We start from the raw sequence: 21,600 nt of genomic DNA, 5'->3' as shown, positions 1-21,600 counted from the left end.
AAAATGTGACCAGGCTGAAGACCCTTTGAAAATGTAACCCAGTAAACAGTCATTGGAAAAAAGAGAAATTAAGAGGCATGGCCAAGAGGAAAAAGATCTTTGTAGATGAGCTATCAATTCTGTGACGTTGCACTCTATATGATTTTATGAAAATATGCTAATGAGTGTGAATATAATGTAACTGGAATATGCTTCATGCAAAAGGTCTCTTGTAAGGTATCATTACAAAGCTTATAATCTACTGAGTGTGGTCATCCTATTTGTATAAATGTATCACTCTTGTATCTGAAACTAGAAATATAACTCTGAGGTCCTATTGTAATTATGCAAAGTGTGGGCCATTAATGGTGGTTTGGAATCTTGATGGCTCCCATCAACCAGGACAATTGACTGTGGATGGCTCTGTTTGCTTGCAGGCCTTCCTGTGAGTCAGTCTGGGAGGAATGAGGGCTTGAAGTCTTACAGTGACATGTGATCATGTCACCTGAACTGGGATCCATCTTTAACCTGGTGCTTTTCCATTTAGAAGGAGGGGTGGGAACCCAGAGAGGGACAAAGGATTCCCGCCTTATGCAAAGGATATATAAGGGAGTGGAACAGAACAAAGGGGGCTGCAATCATGAGAAATTCCCTAGCTACACCTGAGCTGGAACAAGGGCTGTACCAGGGGAAATGATTGTGCCCAGACTAGGAAGGCATCCAGTCTGTGATAGAAGCTTATTGAAACATCTCTGAGGGTGAGATTTCATCTGTAGTTGCTTTCTTGAGCCAGACAAGCATTAGGTTTAGACTTGCATGTTTTATTTTATTTTGCTTGGTAATTCACTTTGTTCTGTCTGTTATTACTTGGAACCACTTAAATCCTACTTTTTGTATTTAATAAAATCACTTTTTACTTACTAATTAACCCAGAGTATGTATTAATACCTGGGGGGGGCAAACAGCTGTGCATATCTCTCTATCAGTGTTATAGAGGGCGAACAATTTATGAGTTTATCCTGTATAAGTTTTATACAGGGTAAAACAGATTTATTTGGGGTTTGGACCACATCGGGAGCTGGGCATCTGTGTTAGAGACAGGAACACTTCTTAAGCTGTTTTTAGTTAAGCCTGCGGCTTTTGGGGGACGTTGTTCAGACCTGGGGCTGGGTTTGTAGCAAGCTAGCATGTCTGGCTCAAACCGGCAGGGCACTGAACCCTCAAGCTGGCAGGGAAAATGGGTTAGAAGTAGTTTCAGCACATCAGTTGGCAGTTCCCAAGGGGGTTTCTGTGATCCAACCCATCACAAATGCTCCATCTTTTGAAGAGGCAAAGAGAGAAGAACGGGTTGTTTAGGTAGCAGTATGTTTGAATATGTAAGTGAACTAAAATGTAACACGGCATATGCTTTATCAAATTGTAAATCATGACTCTGTAATTAACAATGTAAGATTGTTAGCACTGGATCATATCCATGTATGTGAGAGTAGGGGAATATTGAGTAGAAGAAAGAAGTGTGTGGAGCCAAGTTAACACTACTGTCGGAAATCTTGGAAGCACTGATGCCTAAGTTAACATACAGCCACAGAATATTTAAAGATCAGTGACAGTTGGGCCAAGCAATCTAACATTGAGAACATTTCCATAGGAGTATAGTCCCCCTCATACCATTGACTCATTGGTGGCAAATAGAAAAGTTGCATGCACATTAACGGCAGGGGAAGAGTGATGACTGGTTGAGTTACGTCTAGTGTCCCCACTTACAGGTTACCTGAGCTGATGACCTGACCCTGTTGAAGCCTATTGTAATTAGATATAAAAATCATTAATAACTTAGCTTAATTACTGCCTAATTTCCTCAAATATAGCCTATGCAAGAAATTTCAGTGAACTGTACAGGAAGTTTGAAGAGTGTGTGTTATTCTGTTGTTAAGATGATTGGAGACAATGAAAAGACTGACAAGGATGCTAAATTTCTTAAAGGTTTTAGTTCTTAATTTAACTCTTCAATTAATTAATGGATTTACTTGAAAATTCTCCATTTATTCTGTACTCAAAAAATAAGTGCTGTACATTTGGGGAAGATGCACTGTATTTTTCATACAAAACAAAGGGTTTGAATCCCTGCTTTAATTGCAAAACAGAGCTCAGCCTTAACTAGGGAGTCATAACCAGCATTTCTGTACAGTGTCCGACACAGTGGGGCCTTTGAGCTGGGTTGGGCGCTCTGGGTGCTCCTGTCATTAACTATAAAAATAACAACATGGAACTGGAACCTTTTTTTACTGACCTTGGTTCAGAGCTGGCACTAGGCATAAGCAGACTAAGCAATGGCTTAGGATCCCGAGCAGCTCAAGGGGGCCCCCATTTGCTTTTTATTGTGTGTTGTGGGGGGCAAAAATATTCCTCCTTAAGGCCCCCAATTAGCTAGCACTGCCTCTACCTTCATTTGCCTTACACAAAAACCTCCCATTTGTTTGCAGTGGGAGTTTTCCCCATGTAAGGAGTGTGAAATTTGGCTCTTTGTATGCAGTTGTGGTAATTCTTAGTCTGATGCTTTTGTGCTGGAAAGAGTACTCCTGAAGGCATTCTGCACCAAAAAATAAAAAATTCTGTACACAGTATTTTAAAATTCTGCAGAATTCTGAAAATGTTATTTCTCAAATAAATGTGGAGGCTCCAGGATGGCATTGGGGAGCACAGGCCACTGGCTGCAGAGAGGTGGTAGATCACTGTGCAGCTCGCCCCCCGGGACACGGACTCAGCGGTGAGGCTGCACCCAACCCTGACACAGTGCAAAGACTGGACCTGCCTCAGAAACACCCGAGGGCCCTGCCCCTCTTTGCCAGGTGCGGGCAGGCAGGCTCAGCATGGCAGGATCCAAGTGTGGATTAGTATGGGTGTGGGTTGAGAGGGTTCTGTGTGGGGCAATCTGGGTGCGGGCGGCTCAGTGGGGGATCCGGATGCAGGGGGGACCTGGATGCACACGGGCTTGTTGGGGGATTCTGGGTGTAATGGTAATGGGACTCTGCAGGGGGATCCAGGTGAAAGGTGGTTGGGGCTCAGCAGAGGGGTCTGAGTGGGGGGTGGGGGATAGAGCTCAGCAGGGGGGTCTGGGGAGATCAGTGGGAGGGATCCAGATGCTGGGGGAGTGGGGCTCAGTGGGGTGGGGATCCAGATGCAGTTGGTTGGGGCTTGGTAGGGTGGGGAATCCGGGTGGCTTGTCGGTATGGTCCAGGTGTAGAGGCAGTGGGGCTCGCTGTGGGGGGTTCTGGGTGTGTGTGGGGGGCATGAGGCTCAGCAGGGCTTGGTAGGGTGGGGATCCGGGTGTGGGTGGCTTGTTGGCGTGGTCCAGGTGCAGAGGGAGTGGGGCTTGTCAGGTGGGTTCTGGGTGGGGCGGGGAAGGTGAGGCTCAGCGGGAGGGTCTGGGTATGAGGAGGTCTGGATGCACGGGGATTGGGCGGATGGGGGAGCAGCATCCTGTACAGTGATCCCTCCCCCTGCAGCTGAGGAGTGATGGATGCAGAAAACATGTGGGGGGGAGGGGCAGTTTGCAAAGCTTTCTACAGCTGGGGGAGAAATCTGGGGATGGCTCTGAGATGCCATGCAGGGGAAGAGAAAGAGGAAGTCCCGTCCTCTCCAGTCCAGCTGGGACTAGCAGCTGAGTCCGGCACAGGGTAGGAGCCACAAGCTGGGTCTTCCCCAGTCCTGCCCCGTGCCCCACAGTGATTTACCTCTCTGCTGGCTGCCCTGGGCACCTGAAACATACTGTTGGGAAGGGTTGTATGACTGCTCTTGTGGCTTCCCTTTGTTTCACTATCAGAAAGTCATTTTTCCATGGGAAGCAAAGAAATCTGTGGGGGACATAAATTCTGTGCATGTGCAGTGGTGCAGAATTCCCCCAGGAGTAAAAGAGACACCAGGGGAAGATAATACTGTAAGGCTAAGTGTGACCATATCCAGACTACACTGCAAAGTACACCTTTTTGCAGACGCCTCAGCACAATAACTGAAGTTGTGGAACTACGACAACTGTGAAGAAGAACAGGAAAGGAAGGAAGATCAGTAAGATCCCAAACCTAGAAAAGGCAAGAAGCAGATTCACTTAAGGGCAGCTCTGTGATTCACCATTATTGTATTGAGCACTCAGATACTGTGTTGATAGGTACTCTACAAATTCCTTGAGTAGATGGATTGGGCGTTTCCTAATCTTGATGCTGTTTGTATTGGCTGTTTAACATCTGGAAGCTAAAATCCAACTATTCCCTGACTTCATGGGGTATTTTTGGTCATTAGGAGCAGATGTTGGCTGTAGTTGCTGTCAGTATACTTCTGTTTGTTTTTCTTTGATATCCTAGTGTAGTGGATTAAACTGAGCAATTTGGCAATCTCTCAGGTTTTCAAATAAGCTTTATTAAGGTGGAGACCCTTTGCATCTCTCATGGTGCTAGACCAGCAGCCTATCTATACGTGGTCCCTTCCTCTTAGACAAGAAAGAAACATTTTTTCTTATCTTGGCTTATCACTTTATCTATAAACAAAAAATGCACAAGAATATTTTTGCTCTTTTTCCTTCATGCAAAGTTGGTAGGGTCTTTAGACTAAATATATTAAATCTACTTTTGGGGTCTGTAAATCTTATCAGGAGGATAATTCTTCCCTAATTAATTTATCCCTTTTATTGCTCCCTTTGAATTTATTGTAAGAGGAGTTTGAAATGTGGAAAAACAGTTTATGACATGTATAAATTTAGGGCAAGTCTTTATAAACTACAGTTGCTGAAAGAAAAAAGAGGAATTTGGCATTCCTGAATCCAGAGATTTTATAATCTGTCCTGTCAAATGCAGACTGTCGAGTCCTAGTTCAATTGGCCATATGAATATTGTAGTAAAAAGTAGGGTGAATACTTATCCAGTTTCTAATTTTAAATACTTTTGGGTGATTGTTTCCAATTATCTGTGTTTTACAGAAAAGTGAAGATACAAAGTAATGACCATAATTTCTGCCTTGAGTATTTATATCTTGTCAATCACCATAGAATGTAGGAGCTGATATACAGCAGGTAGCAAAGTACTTGTTTTCCAGGAGTATTCTGGGGCAGTCTGCCATAATTAATCTGAAATGAAGTTAAAAATGGCAAAAAAATAGTCTTAAGTCTTTACCCCCAAGGTAAACTTGGACAAATAAAACATATAAACTAATATGCCCAGTAAAATCAATATAGACTTTAAAATGTATACATGAAATTAAGAAAAGAAAAGCATAATTCATATATCCATATACCTACATGTATATTATCTCAGGGAGGTCTGGGCAAATATCCAAAACTTGCATTTATATCTCAGACATTCCGTCCTCAAGGTCTTATTTAACAAAAAGTTTGAATCTCTGCTGGTAAGTAGTGAAGGAACGTTTGCCATGTATTAATAAAAAAACCATTAGCCATATTTTTATATACAAATAGTTCCATCAAACTATACCACCTTAGCAGTAATGAAATCCAGATCTCCATAGTTAAAGAGAATGCTCTTTGTTCGTTGCATTAAAACTCTCTCTCTCTGCAAACAAAACCAACACCAGAAACCTTCAATTACATGCTCTCATATCCTGTAAATTATCTAAATTCATTAATAAAAAATGTCTCAGTTGATCACGGAAGTGGGATGACACGCAGCTCAATCTGTCCTTCACAATATACAGCAATATCACTGTTCTCATGATTGTCCATGCTTGGTCAAAATCAGTTTATGGATGAACAGTTGGTTGAAGTTACATTCAAATATGACAGAGGTTATTGTGGTTGGCAGGTGAGTTTCCAGCCACAGTGCAGTCTCCTGGTCAGATCAGTTTGCAGTTTGGGAATGCTCCTGGATTCATGAGTGATGTGTTCTGCCATTGACAGCGAACTAGGAGACTGTGTGCCATCATTTGGGCTCTTGGATTAATGAGTGACCTAAACTCTCACATAGCAGTGTCCACATTCTATCATCTACATTTACCTAGGAGAGTGCATCCTAACTTTTCAAAAGGTGATCCAGCCTTATTAATATGTGCCTTGACTACCTCTTAGTGGGACAACAGCAGTGCAGTCTACCTGAGCATGAAACAGTTATTCCAGGGTAAATTATAATTAGTACAGAGTTCAGCAGTGCACCTCCACAGCAACACAGGGTTCTGGAAGTATGCAAGGTCCATTGTCATCTCACTACACTGAGTCCTGCTAAAATACTGTGTCAAATTCAAGTCTCAGTCCTTATCTTCAAGATTTTTAAGGGTCTGGGCCCAGGCTTACCTTAAAGGTTGCCTAAAGTTCCAGAATGAGGACCATAATCAACAACTCTGCTCCTCTGTCACAATAAAACTGTCTGTCATAATGGTAACTTTCATTTATGCAAGAGACAAGAGCCTTTTTTGTAGCCAGTCCAAGACTGTGGAAAGAACTACTTTAGGATCCATGAACCACCACAACACTCATCACTTTTCATTCCAATTGCAAACTTGACCTACTCTTCACTCTTAAAAGTAAATAGCATTAGCAATTTTTTTAAAAAATCCACACACAGTTTCGTTCCTGGGAAAAGGAAGGGAAAAAGAGAGACCGACACATGACTACTGCTAGTCATGTCACAATGCACTTCTCGAAGGTACTAGGATACCTTGGTGAGTGACACAGTATAAGAACCTGAGTAGAATAGAATCTATGAACTGTTTTCCGATTCTTTACTGTTTCCCCAAATTTTGGACATACTTACTTTCCCTAAAAGAGTGTCCATATGTGTCACTGGATCTGCTTTTACATCTAGATTAGTTTGCCCAAGAGAAACTTATAAAAACAAAGGACCATCTTGTGCTGTATATGGGGAGATACCATAATGATGAGCATTATTAGAAATATTAATGGATTTGACACTGAATTTCTGTTTATGGAATTTCCTACACATTGTTCAGTTGCGGAGAGGGTGGGCAGTAAGCTTAGCCTTCCAAATATGTGGATGTTGTAAGGAGCATGAGGAAAACCCAAAGATCCTGCTTTGGTTGGTCCTGCTTTTAACAGGGGATTAGACTAGATGATCTCCTGAGGTCTCTTCCAACCATAATATTCTGTGATTCTAGGATCTCAGGCCACCTGTGGAGGACTGAGTTATGATGGGTGGGACACTTCAGTGCCTCCACACTATTTCATGGGTTCTTGGCCTTTCCGCGGCAGCACAAACTGTCTTAGTTGCCTCACAGTATAGCCAGCAAGGCATCTAGCTTGCTCCCAAACTGATGCTGTGATACTGGGTTACCAGATCATGAATTTAATTCTTCTGATAACCTTCCAACATTTTTTTAAAGACCAGTCTCTGTGGTAAGCACTCATTAAAGGTGCAGATTGATATTTCTGGAGGGTTATGTTTCTTATTTATGAACATATAAAGCACAGTACGGACAGTAGCAATGGGAGCTTTAAACACATTGGCACCTCAATGTGCTTTAGCCCTGACTTTGTGGACCCACATCTAAGGGTAAGAGGACAGTTGGCTTTTTGGCTTCTCTGCTGAGACTGTCAACAAGATTAACGGATGGTTGTGATTTTTTTGTGATTTGCACACTTTTCCACTAGAAACTGGACTGGGACTATCAAACTCACTTCACACAGGCTATTGAATGGCTATCATGTGCTGCCTATTTTAGTCACCACCAAGCGACTGGATTCAGGCTGGGTTGGATTAGAGATTAAAGATTCTCTATAGCCCATTACCAACTCTTCATTTTCACTTAAATAGTATGGTGATAGGGACACTAAAAGTATGTACATAATAATAAACTTTGTTAGAATCTAATGGTAATTCTGATATTTAATTATGGAATGAGTCAAAACATAATTGCTTTCTATTCAGGTCATGAAAATCTTGAAACTCCATCTGATCTAAAATAAATTTGTTTGAGCCTGATCTAAATGCCCACTGAAGACAATTGAAACATTCCCATTGACTACAATGGGCATTGGATCAGGTTCTTGATGAAGCTATAAGAGATAACCATGGAAAAGGTACTGTATGCAACTTGTGTTATCTATTCCTTCATTTTTTAGTGCTCTAGCAGGATATAATGGCACTATCTTTGCATATGGGCAGACGGGCAGTGGAAAGACTTTTACCATCACTGGGGGAGCAGAGCGTTACAGTGATCGAGGCATCATTCCCAGGACTCTGTCTTACATTTTTCAGCAGTTGGAGAAGGTACAGATCTTTGTCGTTTCATTTTCTTTAAAAAAAATCTGATTTACTAATACTGCATTGAATCACAGGAAACAATCTTAGTGGTAATGTTACAATAAGTCCTGACTTGAACTCACCAAACGAAAGAAATGTATATTAGCGTGAAATCTAGCCTGACACTGTAGCCTTACCATAAAGTCATCATGAGTGGTGGATGACCAGGTTATTGCCAGACACTGAAAAATAGTGGACACCATTGGAATTATTCCAATGTCTTATTTTTTGAGAGTACTGCTTTCAGGCTCGCCCAGAGTGGTGTCTGATCAAATATTTGGCTGTGTCATCATCCACTGTATTATTATGCCTATGATAAGTGTTGCAATGCACAGATGAAGTATGAAAATTCGTAATCCTATATAACCTTAGGCCACGAAGAGCAAATAGAAGATGGACTATCAACCAGTATTTTAACCCATCATTTGAACTACCTTGCTTTTTGTGTGTGTGAGTGAAGCTCATAATATTAACTTTATGCAGTATTTATAAAATTCATAATACAACTTGATTTTCCTGGATAAACTTTATTGAAGGTCTTAAAAAAAAAATCAGGTTACTTACTTAACAGGATTATTTTACTAGATTATACTAATCCATGTTAATTGCATGGTCACAGTATAGTATGACCACTTAAATATCACAGGTCCATAATCACAACTATTTAGTAAAATATTGTGGGGAAACAGTTTCAAATTTCAATATCTCAGCCAGTTTAATTTTTCAAAAGCAAAGACATCCAAACCGCAATAATCCTTTTTGTATGTGTGTCTCTTCTTTAACTTTAAATATGTATGTAATACACTTATACATGCTAATATGAGTAAGAGGCTCATTTGGTGACTGAAGTCTGGCATAGAGTGGGCAGACATTATGCAAGTTTCTCGGCATAGCTACACATGTATGCCACATGAACAAGTAAAGCTGTAAATAGTAAAAAGATGCGATGAAAGTTTTTGCCCATAATGCGTTTTTCTCATGATGCACTTGTATGGCATCTGTTACATATTTAACTTTTTAATAGTGTCTTTAGATCTGCTTTAAAAAGGTATCTAGACCTAAAAGACTAGTTAAAAATTGTCTATAGAATACTTTCAAAGGTAGTAAATTATACTCATAGGGCCAGTTTTGCAGATGTTCCACATGTAGCACTTCTGTTGAAGCTAGTGGAAATTCTTTGTGTGAAGAGATCATGGATTTGGTTTCAGTGTAAGACAAAAAGTGGTTAATATTAAATAATGAAAGGTTTACCCACAATTTCTCTATCTCTGCCCTGTGCCCTTAATTTGGAGTCTCCTTCTGATTCACCACTCCTACTCTACCTCTTTTTCTAACCTTACCTGTTATTCCATTTTCTAATTTTTTCCTGAGCAGAGGCTGCCCCTAATAATAATTTTCAGACAAAAACTATATTAAGATGGAGTTACATCTGAGAGCACATATTAGATAGTCAAGGTAAAATACATTACATAAATGTTAGTTATTTGGAAGCCTAGTGTTTATAAATCCAGTTAATTCAGAGTTAAGGTTAAATTTAAAAGAAATCTAGCCATGTCAAGATATTGAAATGTGGTTGGGCCACCCAAGTAACATTACCTTAGCCCTGTAGTGACAACACGAAGGGACGAAAAGAAGCAATCTAATATTTCTTTAAAAATCAGCATAATATAATCTGCAGTCACAAAAACTTAATCATATGGTTTTGCATGGTGTCACTGCAGAGTGAAGTTAAGGTTGTTTTGGTGCCCTAACTGTGCATTTCTGTTTGGATTTCTTTTGAGTTTAACCTTAACTGAATTTCCTGGGTTTATAATGTGTTGTTTAAGGATTAAATACAACATCCATATAATGTGTCAATGTAAACTATTTATATTGTTATTTATTATTTGTATTGTGGTAGCAACTAGAGTCCTCAATCTGGTAGCAGACTCCCACTCTATTAGGCTCTGTACAGCCGTAACACAAGGGCAGCCCAAACCCTGAAGAGTTTACAATCACAGTCAATGTACTCTATAAATGATATATACTTTCAGCTGTCATTTAATCTTAAAGTAGCATTTTCTGGAAATATACGTGGGTTTCTAAATTTAAAATTTCATATAAGATCACTAAACAAGAAATTCAAAGAATGTTACCAAATTATATTTTCAATGATTTTAAGATCTTAACCTTAAATAATTTTTTAAAATTTAATTTTTATGGCCAGTTTCACCAGTACGCTTGGTTACTTATGTACAAGAGAGCAGTGCATGGCAGCGACAGCATACTTGCCAATCCAGCTGGGTTTACAGCTGCTTTGTTTTTGCTAGTGTATCACAAAGAAGCTGGAGTGTATACCCTAGTTTTCCCCTACCTCCTTCATTCCCAGCTTTCCCCTGCACATGCATGTGGACAGTTCTTGTGGACTTCTCTGTAAAAGAGTATTATTCTTCATCCTCTGATGAAGAAGACACATTCATTTATGAAGAATAACAGGCTCATTCATCTGCCCATAATTAAAAATCTTCCATTGTAGTGTATGCACAAGATTTTAGTGAGTTTAAACAACATGGGAGGTTTGACGCATCTGCATTGTTCTGTTAAGTTCATTCAGGACAATAACAACAACAACAGTCTGACAGTAATGTCTACATTTTTTAAAGAAGCCATTTTAAAATTAATTTTAACTCCTAAATTATTTAAGTGATTTACTTGTAAATTCCTAGAAATACCATTCTATATTTAAAAAGTAAATGCTGTAATTTTGGGGGGACTAAATGCTATATTTTTCATACATAGAGGTTGAGTGCTTGCTTTTAAGTGCAAAAACACTACTCAGTCTTAATTATGGAGTACAACTGGTATCTCTAATAATTCTTCCCAGTATTTAGTTCTTTTATACTACTTTTCATCCACAGATCTTAAACTGCTTTACGAAGGAGGTTAAGCACCATTATTTGCATGTTACATATGAGGAAACACGGGCACTTATGAATTATGCAAGATACTTTTCTGGTTAATGGTGGGTTTGTGGGAAATCACTAGGTTGGAAACCTTGCAATATATTTCACTTGTGACCAAAGAAAGTTGGAAGCTTGCCTCCGTAGCCAAAGGCATTATGCCAGCTGTTTGTATTTTAGTAAGAGAAAAATTGCCAAATTTAATTCTTGTTAATTTTGGTACTTTTTTTTAATCTTGCCTGACCTTTTATGCCATAATCAGCCTTGCATAAATTTTTACAGAGGAGTTAAAACTTGAAATGCTTATATATAGAGTAGAATGGAAATGCTGACTGATTAACTGAGGAACATGAATGATGTCAATAATGCCTGAAGCTCTTGAGTCTCCCTATGGCAGTTCTGAAGGGGGCTTCCTAATTTTTTGAGTATGGAATTCATACCTCTCTTCACAAAGCATGAATATTCAGTCTTTTTGCAGGGAACTAAGCCTGTGTGGGTGGAAATAGATTCCAAGACCCTGCTAGTGGGCCAATTCCTCCAATTTGCAGGCTTGCTGTGGAGTTGCAGTGTGCTACCCCTCCAAAGCTACTATTCCAGCCTAGGATGAGTTTTGGACCGGTAACAGGGCGTAGCACAGCCCCCCTTGGTCCTGCCTCTTCTCTGCTCCAACAATCACAAAGACCTTCTGGCTCAGCAGTCCCCGGTGCAGTTTATTTACACAGTGCAAACCCACCAACTCTCACCACATATTGCTGGAGGTCCCACCTTAGGGGCTTCTCTTTCTAGTAGCCAGGAGGGGAGAGCTACCCCTCTTCTTCCACTCTCTGGCTTCTCCCCTCCACCTTTGCTTCCTTCCTCTGTGCCTGTATATAGCCCCAGGCTCGTCAGACTGGCAGCTGTTGCAGCTCTGCCAATCAGGCTCAGGTTCCTCTAGGCAGCTCCTATTCTCCCTTACTTGGAGCTGGAGTGACAGAAGGCTGGCTCAGCAGTTCCTGGTCAGCACCCTGTAACACACCTCCCCCCCTTACTGAACCTCCAGGTTTGTCCTTGCCTGTCCCCTCTTCTCTCTACCGGATGGGGCAGTGCGGGGGAGTTCTCCTTCCACTTTCTAGTGAGCCTTGGGGTCTTCCTTGTGGGGTTCCTGTATCCCCCACCCACAGAAGTTACATTGTGTAAGGGGTGGATGCCCCCATAGGTCCTCACACCATTCGCACCCCCATGGGTGTCCCCCCTCATTTTCCTCTTTCCCTTCTTGCAGGGTTTTGGGATTGATCTCCATCTCCCCCTAGACATGCAGGGCCTCCGGTTCCACCAGCCTAGCACACAGGGCCTATGTCCGTTCTCCTGGGGGTTGCCTTGAAGGGGGCTCCATCGGGCCTGTCTCCTCTGATAAGGGTCCTGGGCCGGAGGCCTCCCCTTCCCTGTTTCCTTCCCCCCTCGGGCTCTGTTGTTTAAGGGTTTGTACCTCATTCTCCAGAGGAGATTGGTCTCACTCCTTACCAAGGCTTTGTGGCTTGGATGGTTCCACCCACTTCTTCAGGGGACCTCCCCTTTTCCCCACGGTGGGCTTCTTCCCACCGCCTCCTGTCCCTCCTGGGAAGGGCTCCCAGTCTGTGCCCACCACCACCGGGTAAGGCAGCCCTTCGACTACCCTGACTTGTTTCCACTGAAACTTGCCCTGGACCTTGAGGGGCACCTGGGCCATAGGGCACTGTCTTTTATCCCCGTGGACAAACTCAAGGTCCATCCTGGCTCCGGGAATCAGCCAGTGTGGCTTTACTAGCTGCCGCTGGATAAGCAAGCAGTCTGAGGCCGTATCTACTAAGTCCCCCCCCGGGGTTCCCTCCCCACCATCACAGGTATGGTGGACTGTTTCTGCCCCTACACCTGCCCTCCAGCGTTAGTCCAGCTGCAGAACTCGTACTCCATATATGGGCAGTTCCCCTTATGTCCTGGTTGCCCACACTGCCAACAAGTCATCCGTCAGGCCCCCGGAGGAGCCGCTCAGGCCTCTTCTGCTCCAGGCCCTTTCTCCCATACTCTATGTCCTTATAGGGCCGCCCCTCTTTCCTGGGGAAGTCGGCCTCTGCATATTCCTCAGTCAGTTTCACAGCCCCCCTCCACCGTACTTGGAGGATGCCTAACCCATACCTGTATGTTCTCAGGGAGGCTCTGTAAAAACTTTTCTAGGACCAACACGTCCATTATCTCCCCCAATGTCTGGATGCTGGGTCTCAGCCAGCGGGTGGCTCAGGCCATCAACCTCTGGGCAAACTCCTGGAGCCGCAAATCCCATGTCCACCTTGCCGAACGGACCTTCTGCTGGTATTTCTCTGAAGACAGCCCCACCCAATCTAGGATGGCCTCCTGAACTGCATCGTAGTTACTGGCCTGCTCTTCGCTCAGGGCCATGTAGGCTGCTTGAGCTTCTTCGGTGTGGTAGGGAGCCAGCCTCAGGGCCCAGGTTGCCCTATCTCATCCAGCCCCCATGACGATCTACTCGAACATGCAGAGGAACACGTGTGGGTCATCCGCAGGGCCCATTTTACATAGTCTTAGGCCGGGTGCCCACGAGCCATCCACCCGTAGGACTCACCATCCTCTGCAGGAGCTGCTGTTGGATGCTGGTCTGCTCCTGTATAAAGTCCTGCAGTTTCCTTTGCTGCTCAGCCTGCCAAGTAAGCAAGACCTGCCTCTCTACATGGTGGGCTTGCTGAAAATCTTGCATAGCCTTCTGCATTTCTTCTTGCTGCTTTACCAGCCACTGCTGGGTCTCCTCTATCTCTGGGCCACCAAACTCTTGCACTGGCTCAGGTCCTGGACAAGCCCCCACATGTAACAGGGCGTAGCAGGGCCCCTCTTGGTCCTGTCTCTGCTCTGTTCCAAAAATCACTCAGAGACCTTTTGGCTCAGCAGTCACCGGTGCAGTTTATTTACACAGTGCAAAACCACCAACTCTCATCACATATTGCTGGGGGTCCCAGCCTTAGGGGCTTCTCTTTCTTGCAGCCAGGAGGGGAGAGCTACCCCTCTCCTTCCACTCTCTTGGCTTCTCCCCACCACTCTTGCTTCCTTCCTTCCTTCCTCTATGCCTGTATATAACCTCAGGCTAATCAGGCTGGCAGCTGTTGCGGCTCTGCCAATCAGACTCAGGTTCCTCTAGTCAGTCCAATTCACCTCCCTTACTTGGAGCTGGAGTGACAGAGGGCTTGCTCAGCAGTTCCTGGTCAGCACCCTGTCATAGGACCCATGTAACCCCATAAATGTTGATTCAGTAGCTCCTCCCCCAACTGTGCTAGCCCACTTGGGCCTGGCATAAAGTCCCACTCTGTAACAAGCAAAGAGTACAGTAGCCCTCCAAGCCTGCATGGCTGCTCAGCCTGTTCCTCCACCTCTCACAGAGGAGGGCCATTGTGGGACTTGAGTGTTGCAGTGGACATTGTATGGACCCTATTCATCTGGTGAATTTTTTCTCCTTAAAAAAGGAGATTAGCATCCCAACACCTGTGCGCTTCATTAGAGATGCGAAAACAGTCTAGAAAAATCTTGAGTGGCTTAAAACTTGCTTTTTCATTCTCCCATCTTAATTAAAATTATTTAGTTGGAAAAGTTGTTTAGATAAGAAATTAAAATTGTGTTCAACCAGCAAGCAACAGGTTTCTTTTCATTCTGTACTAAAGTTATTTTTAAATCAGTGACTCTTAAATACGAATTGTTTTTGGTGACCCACAGAAGGGAAAAAAGTTTGAGAACCAAGCACTGTTGCCATGGATAAGGTATGGGATTGCGGGGAGGCCATCGAAGGATCTTATGAAGTGGTCCTTGACATCAAAAGTGTAAAAACTTCCGCTAAAAGTTAGTTTTCACTTCAGCCAAAACACAGCAAAATGATCTACTTTCCCATTGGGCAGAAACAAAATCAGTCAGGAGATAAATATTATTGTCAGGTTTCTAAGAGGTTGTGACAGAGAGTGACGTTGATAGTCACTCATTACATCTGAAAAAGAGAAAAATAAATTAAATATTCTTGGCAATTTTATATCAGTGTTCCCCAAAATAGAAATAAAATTTTGTTTACATGCTGTAATAATTCTGAACCAATATAAGTCATTCATTCTACCATTCCATCAACCATGTGACGCAAAGCCAAGAAAATAAAAGTAAAAGTTGCATATTGTCTGTCTGACTTCATGTGTTCTTTGTCCCTCTTTACTCCATAAGGTCCATGAGTGAATTAAACTTTATTTCTTTAATTTAGCAACTTTATGCAAATGTGGAAATGAAATATATGTGAAAATAGGTAAGTTGATCAAATAGCTTACTGTTATGTCCTGGTTATCATCTGGTCAGCCATTCCATGTTATGTTTGTACTGTATTTAGAGCTGTATCCTACCAATCCTTATTCATAAGAGTAGATTTTAGTCGCATGAACACCTACATGAGTAAGAGTGTATAAGATGGAGCCCCTAGAATAACTCCTGGAGACTAGGACTTTGTCTTCCTCTGTCTGGTACTGTGCTGATTAAATAATAATGTAGGATGAAGAAATAACCATCTGATTTGTAGTATTTGCATATTTATTTCTATCAAGAGTGCATGCAGGAACATTTGATTTTTCAGACTTGTTTCTGGCACTTAAAGTAACTGGCGCTTTGTAGTATTAGCTAGCCACACATTTACGGACACTGCTCCTCTCTGCTCTCAGATTGGCCACTTTTATTTTCCTCCCTTATCTCTTCTTGTTTCTTCCTCCTTTCATCTTTGTCTCTTTCCATACCTTCCTCTTCTCTCATTTCCTCTTGTCTTTTATAGTGGGCCCTTTTTAAAAAGCTGACATAGGGGAAAATTTCCATATATTCGTGCACTAGTCAAAATTACATTTAAATGTATTTAAAATATGTTATACAAATATCTTTGTTATTGTTTCTTTACTATGTTTGTGGTGAAATGTCAACTTCCCTCTTGGTTCATGAGGTTAGACTCAGAAGTGGGGTGAACTATCATTAGAGGAAATGTAGTTTAGCAGGATTGGAGACGGTGGAGACAGAATCATAGAAGCGTAGGGCTGGAAGTCACGTTGAGAAACCATCAAGTTCAGCCCCTGCACTGAGGCAGGACCATGTCAACCTGGACCATCACTGACAGGTGTTTGTCCAACCTGTTCTTTAAAACCTCCAGGGTTTCTATTGAGGCCCAGAGGCATTATAAGTGTTTAGCAGTACATGGCATGTTTCTGTTAAGGTGGTTTCGTTGTAAAACAGGTATTGGTATGCAGACATCTGCAAGAGCAATTAGCTTTTCAAATAGGGATACAGTAGACTCTTTAGTGAAGGATCTCACTAATACAGGGTGAAATTCACTTCTCCCCATTCAAAGCTTGAGTAAATGGGCTTGTGTGGATCTAGGTAGTGGTTCAGGAGGAATAGGGAGGATAATGTTAATCCACTGAACCAAGTGATAAGGCATGTGGCTACAGTACTATGCAGCGAAGGCCTGCAGCTCCATGGGTTGAAAGAGTTGCCGCTGTGCCTGTAGCTATGTGTTGGTTCTTCCATTAAATTCACGTAAGTGCCGGTCTAATGGTCTCTTCCCAGCATGCCCCACAAAACCATCTATGGTGCACCAGAGGCACAGGTGCCCCTTTCATGATGGCAGGTGTTCCATCCACACACACCTAAGCTCCAGTGGTGGGAGCTCAACTGACATAAAGGGTTTTTTCACATGCCCCTGGGTGAAGATGAATTACACCCATAGAAAGTGACATCTGCTTTACTGTCCGTTCTTTCCATGATGTAAATTACCTCTGTTGGGGGAGATTTATTACCTGTGTAAATTGCAATCCCAAAGAACTCTGTCTCATTTTTTATTTTTTTCATCTACCCATAATGTGCCTTTTAAAACAGTTTTCCCTGAAACACTCTTCTGCCACAATCAATAAAAATCTCATCCTAGAAATATTTTATGCAGTGACAATGAAAGGTTCATGTCTCAAGATAGCTTTTTAAATAAAATTAGCAAATTGGATTAGAAAACTGCCTCTGTTAGTGTGATAATGAGTGCTTTCCCAGTGATTTCATCCAATTAAATAAATTAATTCACTTTTACTTTGGAAATCGCAGTTCATTATTTTGAGGTTTACATTGTTTGGCTTTGGCTTTGTGGGAGGAGAGAATTCTGTCTGCAGAGACCAGTTGGATTATTTTACATTCTGGCAATACAGAATACAGAAAGAAAGTAGGGCTACAAAGGATAGTTGACAGCATACGCAGTGTTTAGGTATTTTGGTAAAGAACATGGAAAGCAATGTGCCACTGGAGTTTCTAAAATGAAGTAAATCTTCGGTTTTTGGTTGCTTTTTTTTAGGGATCATCTCTTTATCCATAATATGAGTGTATACCTCTTTATAGTAACATGTTTTTTTGTCAGAGAAGTGAAAAATGGTATGTTATAGAGTTCTGTAACCAAGTTGCCACATTCTAAGTGTATGCAGACTTTTTTAGATATATGGAACCAATTAAAAAAAACAGACTGAACTTGCTTCTAATCATGGGCATAGGTCTTTTTTTTTTTTTTTTTTTGGTCTTCATGCATATGGCAATGGACAGACTTGAAAGTGTCACGAATTGAAAATGTAAAACATATCCAGCAAAAGAATGAGAGAGAGGGTGAGGAGGCAGTGTGGAAGCTATAGTGATAAATTTGTCCATTTTCCCTAGGGCTCTGGCTGCTATTTATAGCCCTTTTAATTTTCTTTCCTATTCAGGACAGCAGCAAAGTGTACACAACCCATGTTTCCTACTTGGAAATCTACAATGAATGTGGTTATGATCTTTTGAACCCAAGACATGAAGCCTCCAGATTGGAAGATTTGCCGTGAGTAACAAAACTACAAAGAATCAGCAGGGATAAAAAAATCACTTTCAGATGCCCTGTTTCGTTATTTTCCTTTGAAACTGTATGATATTGTCCTCAGACTTAATTAACTCAAAATAGTTCATTTTTATCAACATTTTCAAAAGTTTCCATTATTATATTTTGTATGTGTAGACATTGTGAAAAATGGATAAGAATAATTGAAGGTGAAGGTGTACAAGACTGACATTATTGGGGGGAAAGGTTCACAGGAGCCAGTACAAGAAAAGAGAAGGAGTAATTGTTCTTCCTTGGGACAATTCATCCACTTCACCCTATGCTGTAGGAGTGACGAGGCAGATAGAATAGGGCAGCATTGCCTTGAAACTAGTACACAGAAACCTATTTCAGTTATGTGCCTTTTCCTTCAGGAGTAATTATTTTTTAAATGCAGGACCTGGTGGAATGTAATGTGATAGTAAAGGAGATAAAGGCCAAGAGGGATTCCAAAACGCAGTACAGTTTTTCAGAACAGATGATCATCAAAGTAGAGTTTCTGCTGATGAAATATTTAGTGCACTGTTAACATTTGCCTGAGCTGAGTAAATCATGGTATGTACAGACCCTAAACTCAGTCTAGCAAAACCCATTCAGACCCCATTCTGCAACATTTGAAGAGTAAGCAGTTTTGATAAACGGTTTATCCCAGTATTGAAGAGCATATGGAGGCTATATGAAACACTGATTTGTGTGTGTGTGTGTAACATTGTCACAGCTCTCATATATTCTTCAGTTATGTGGTTGTGGAATGTATAGTGGTTGTAAAGGTAACCTTGAATATGGGAGTCAAGTGTAAACTAATCTACTATTGAGTTCCTGAATTTGTTCCTGCTAGCCTGAAATAATAGCTCTGAGAAGTGTGAACTGCCTCATACATCTCAGTGAAATGTTAGCTCTGATGTAGGACAACTTAGGTTCTGTCAATAAAAATGTGTGGCATATTGAAACGTGAAGATGTGGCAACATCATAAATTCAATATAAAAATTAATTACTTGTTTTCATATTAACACACAAATAAATCATTTTTAAATGCATGCAAAACTGCTATAAAATTTCCAGTAGTGTACCACAGAGTCTAGAGATTTTGCTGCAGAATTTAGATTCAGCTTGTCACACCCTGCAAAGGTCTTTGGACAAAGTGCACCCTGCAAAGACTAGAGTTGTTCCTCATCAGTCATATAAAATATGGACCTTTTAAAAGTCCATTGCTATGACTGGATTGCCTCCATTATGAGGTAGCGTAGTCCAGAAGATAATGGAGTCAGGTGACTGATTCGATGTGTAGGTAGTCAAGTCTCTTAACCTCTCTGTGCCTCACTTTCCTCTTTTGGAAAATGGGGATAATTATACCTACCTCTCATTGTCCAAAAAGAACGAGCAGTACTAGTGGCACCTTAGAGACTAACAAATTTAGTCTCTAAGGTGCCACTAGTACTCCTCGTTCTTTTTGCTGATACAAACTAACACGGCTACCACTCTGAAACCTCTCATTGTACAGTTCTTTGAGTTCTATGGCCAAAAGTACTACTGCATATTATTTATTTATTTAGACATCAGTTTCTTAAACTCTGCAGAAAAATCAGAGTCTAATTTTGAAAAGAACCTCATTCTGATGTCCATTCTTGCAGGTGTAAATATCTGTGCCTGCAATTGGTTGGGGGGTGCAAATGCTATCACATAGCTATCCAATTCCTTGAATTGTGGACACAGTTATTTGTAGCCTAGGGTGTGCCTGGAAAAAGAGAGGTCACTATTAAAAATTGAGTTCTCAGTGTTTATTAATATAATGAATTGTACAATATCAAAACTGGTTTCTATTTTGCATCTAGATTAAGATAGAGTAGAGAATCTCTTGTGGTTGGTATTAGGGTATTGTAAGAAAAAATTACAAGGAGATTTGATTGTGGAATTAAGGCTGAAATGCACTGGGATTGATAATGGAGTTGCCTGGTAAGCCATATACAGTAGTTTGTGTCAATATGAGTAATATAGAGAGAATCAAATTATTTGCTGTACAGTAACTACTTTTCAAAGATAGATTAGTAACTATTTTACTATATACATATTTATTAAACATGTTTTGTGTGTTACATTGGCCAAAAAGTAGTATTTATGCAATAGACTTGACAACACTTTTAAAGCCCTTCATTGGTTATTTTGTATCAAGAATCTTTTATTAAAAAAAAATCCTAACTGTAGACTCACCTAATGATCACATCAACATGGAAGGAGCTATTTCAAACTTATCAAGAAAGTTATTCAGGCTTTCATAATTTTTAAATATATAAAAACTGTGACAAAGTTCCTCCTCTACCTTGGTGGGTCTTGTGCTTATTGGCAGATTTGCTCGCCTTGGAGCTTCACGGCAGCCCTCAGTTTGGCCGTTTTTGTGAACCCACAGTCCAGGTCAACTCCTCCTGTGTCTGACCAGGAGTTGGGAGGCTTGGGGGAACCTGGGCCCACCCTCTACTCCGGGTTCCAGCGCAGGGCCCTGTGGAAAGCCTCCTAGAGTGCCTCCTGGAACAGCCGTGCAACAGCTACAATTCCCTGGGCTACTTCCCCATGGCCTCCTCCCAACACCTTCTTTATCCTCACCATAGGACCTTCCTCCTGGTGTCTGATAATGCTTGTACTCCTCAGTCCTCCAACAGTATGCATTCTCACTCTCAGCTCCGAGTGCCTCTTGCTCTCAGCTCCTTACACGCGCACCACAAACTGAAGTGAGCTGCTTTTTAAACCCAGGTGCCCTGATTATCCTGCCTTAATTGATTCTAGCAGTTTCTTGATTGGCTGCAGGTGTTCTAATCAGCCTGTCTGTCTTAATTGTCTCCAGAAGGTTCCTGATTGTTCTGGAACCTTCCCTGTTACCTTACCCAGGGAAAAAGGACCTACTTAACCTGGGGCTAATATATCTGCCTTCTATTACTCTCCTGTAGCCATCCGGCCCGACCCTGTCACAATACTTACATTTTAAGGGCTAAAAAGGAGTATAAATTGTGCATAAATGATTTATTGCACATGGAAATGACTATTCTATATAGTTTGCCATTGCACAAGTAATTACCCCTTATATGTGTACAACTTAGATGCAATTTTTGTAAAACCTGTGATGTGTTCAGCATTTGCGACTTCTCTCACTTTCTTGGAGTTATAGTTGCTCCGCACATTTTTGGAGCTATTCAATAATAAGCAAATATTTAGGGAAGGGAAAAATCCTAGACAAACCTATTCAAGTGTGATAGAAAAAATGTATCCAATGAGGTACTTCAGAACTGAAAGGTGATGTTCATCCTGTTTCAGAAGGATCACACAGTGTCTAACACATCAGTTAAACCCTATGTAAGCCTTTGATGTGGAGTTGAGGTGTCATATAGAGCCTTGTGCAGGCTCTCTGCTCTCGGATGAAATTCACCCATGTGAGCAAGAATAAAAGAGGTGAAGAAAAATGTCATTTTGGAACAGGAAGCAAAGGATCAAATAAGCTGGTAAAATATGCCATTTGTTTTTAAA

General features: G+C 41.5%; 1 protein-coding gene across 1 annotated transcript in view; it reads left to right on the top strand.

Moving 5' to 3' along the window:
- KIF6 (kinesin family member 6) overlaps positions 1–21,600 on the top strand; it is a 287,759-nt gene that overhangs the window by 26,645 nt on the left and 239,514 nt on the right. Inside the window, exons 4-5 of the mRNA XM_074949116.1 lie at positions 8,057–8,204; positions 17,941–18,050. Coding sequence (XP_074805217.1) covers positions 8,057–8,204; positions 17,941–18,050 — 258 coding nt within the window. The remainder of the gene's footprint in view (positions 1–8,056; positions 8,205–17,940; positions 18,051–21,600) is intronic.

This window comes from Natator depressus, chromosome 3 (genome assembly GCF_965152275.1).
Source record: "Natator depressus isolate rNatDep1 chromosome 3, rNatDep2.hap1, whole genome shotgun sequence".
Lineage (NCBI taxonomy): Eukaryota > Metazoa > Chordata > Testudines > Cheloniidae > Natator > Natator depressus.
The sequence above is the reverse complement of the archived record's forward strand: the minus strand, read 5'-3'. Positions and strand labels throughout refer to the sequence as shown.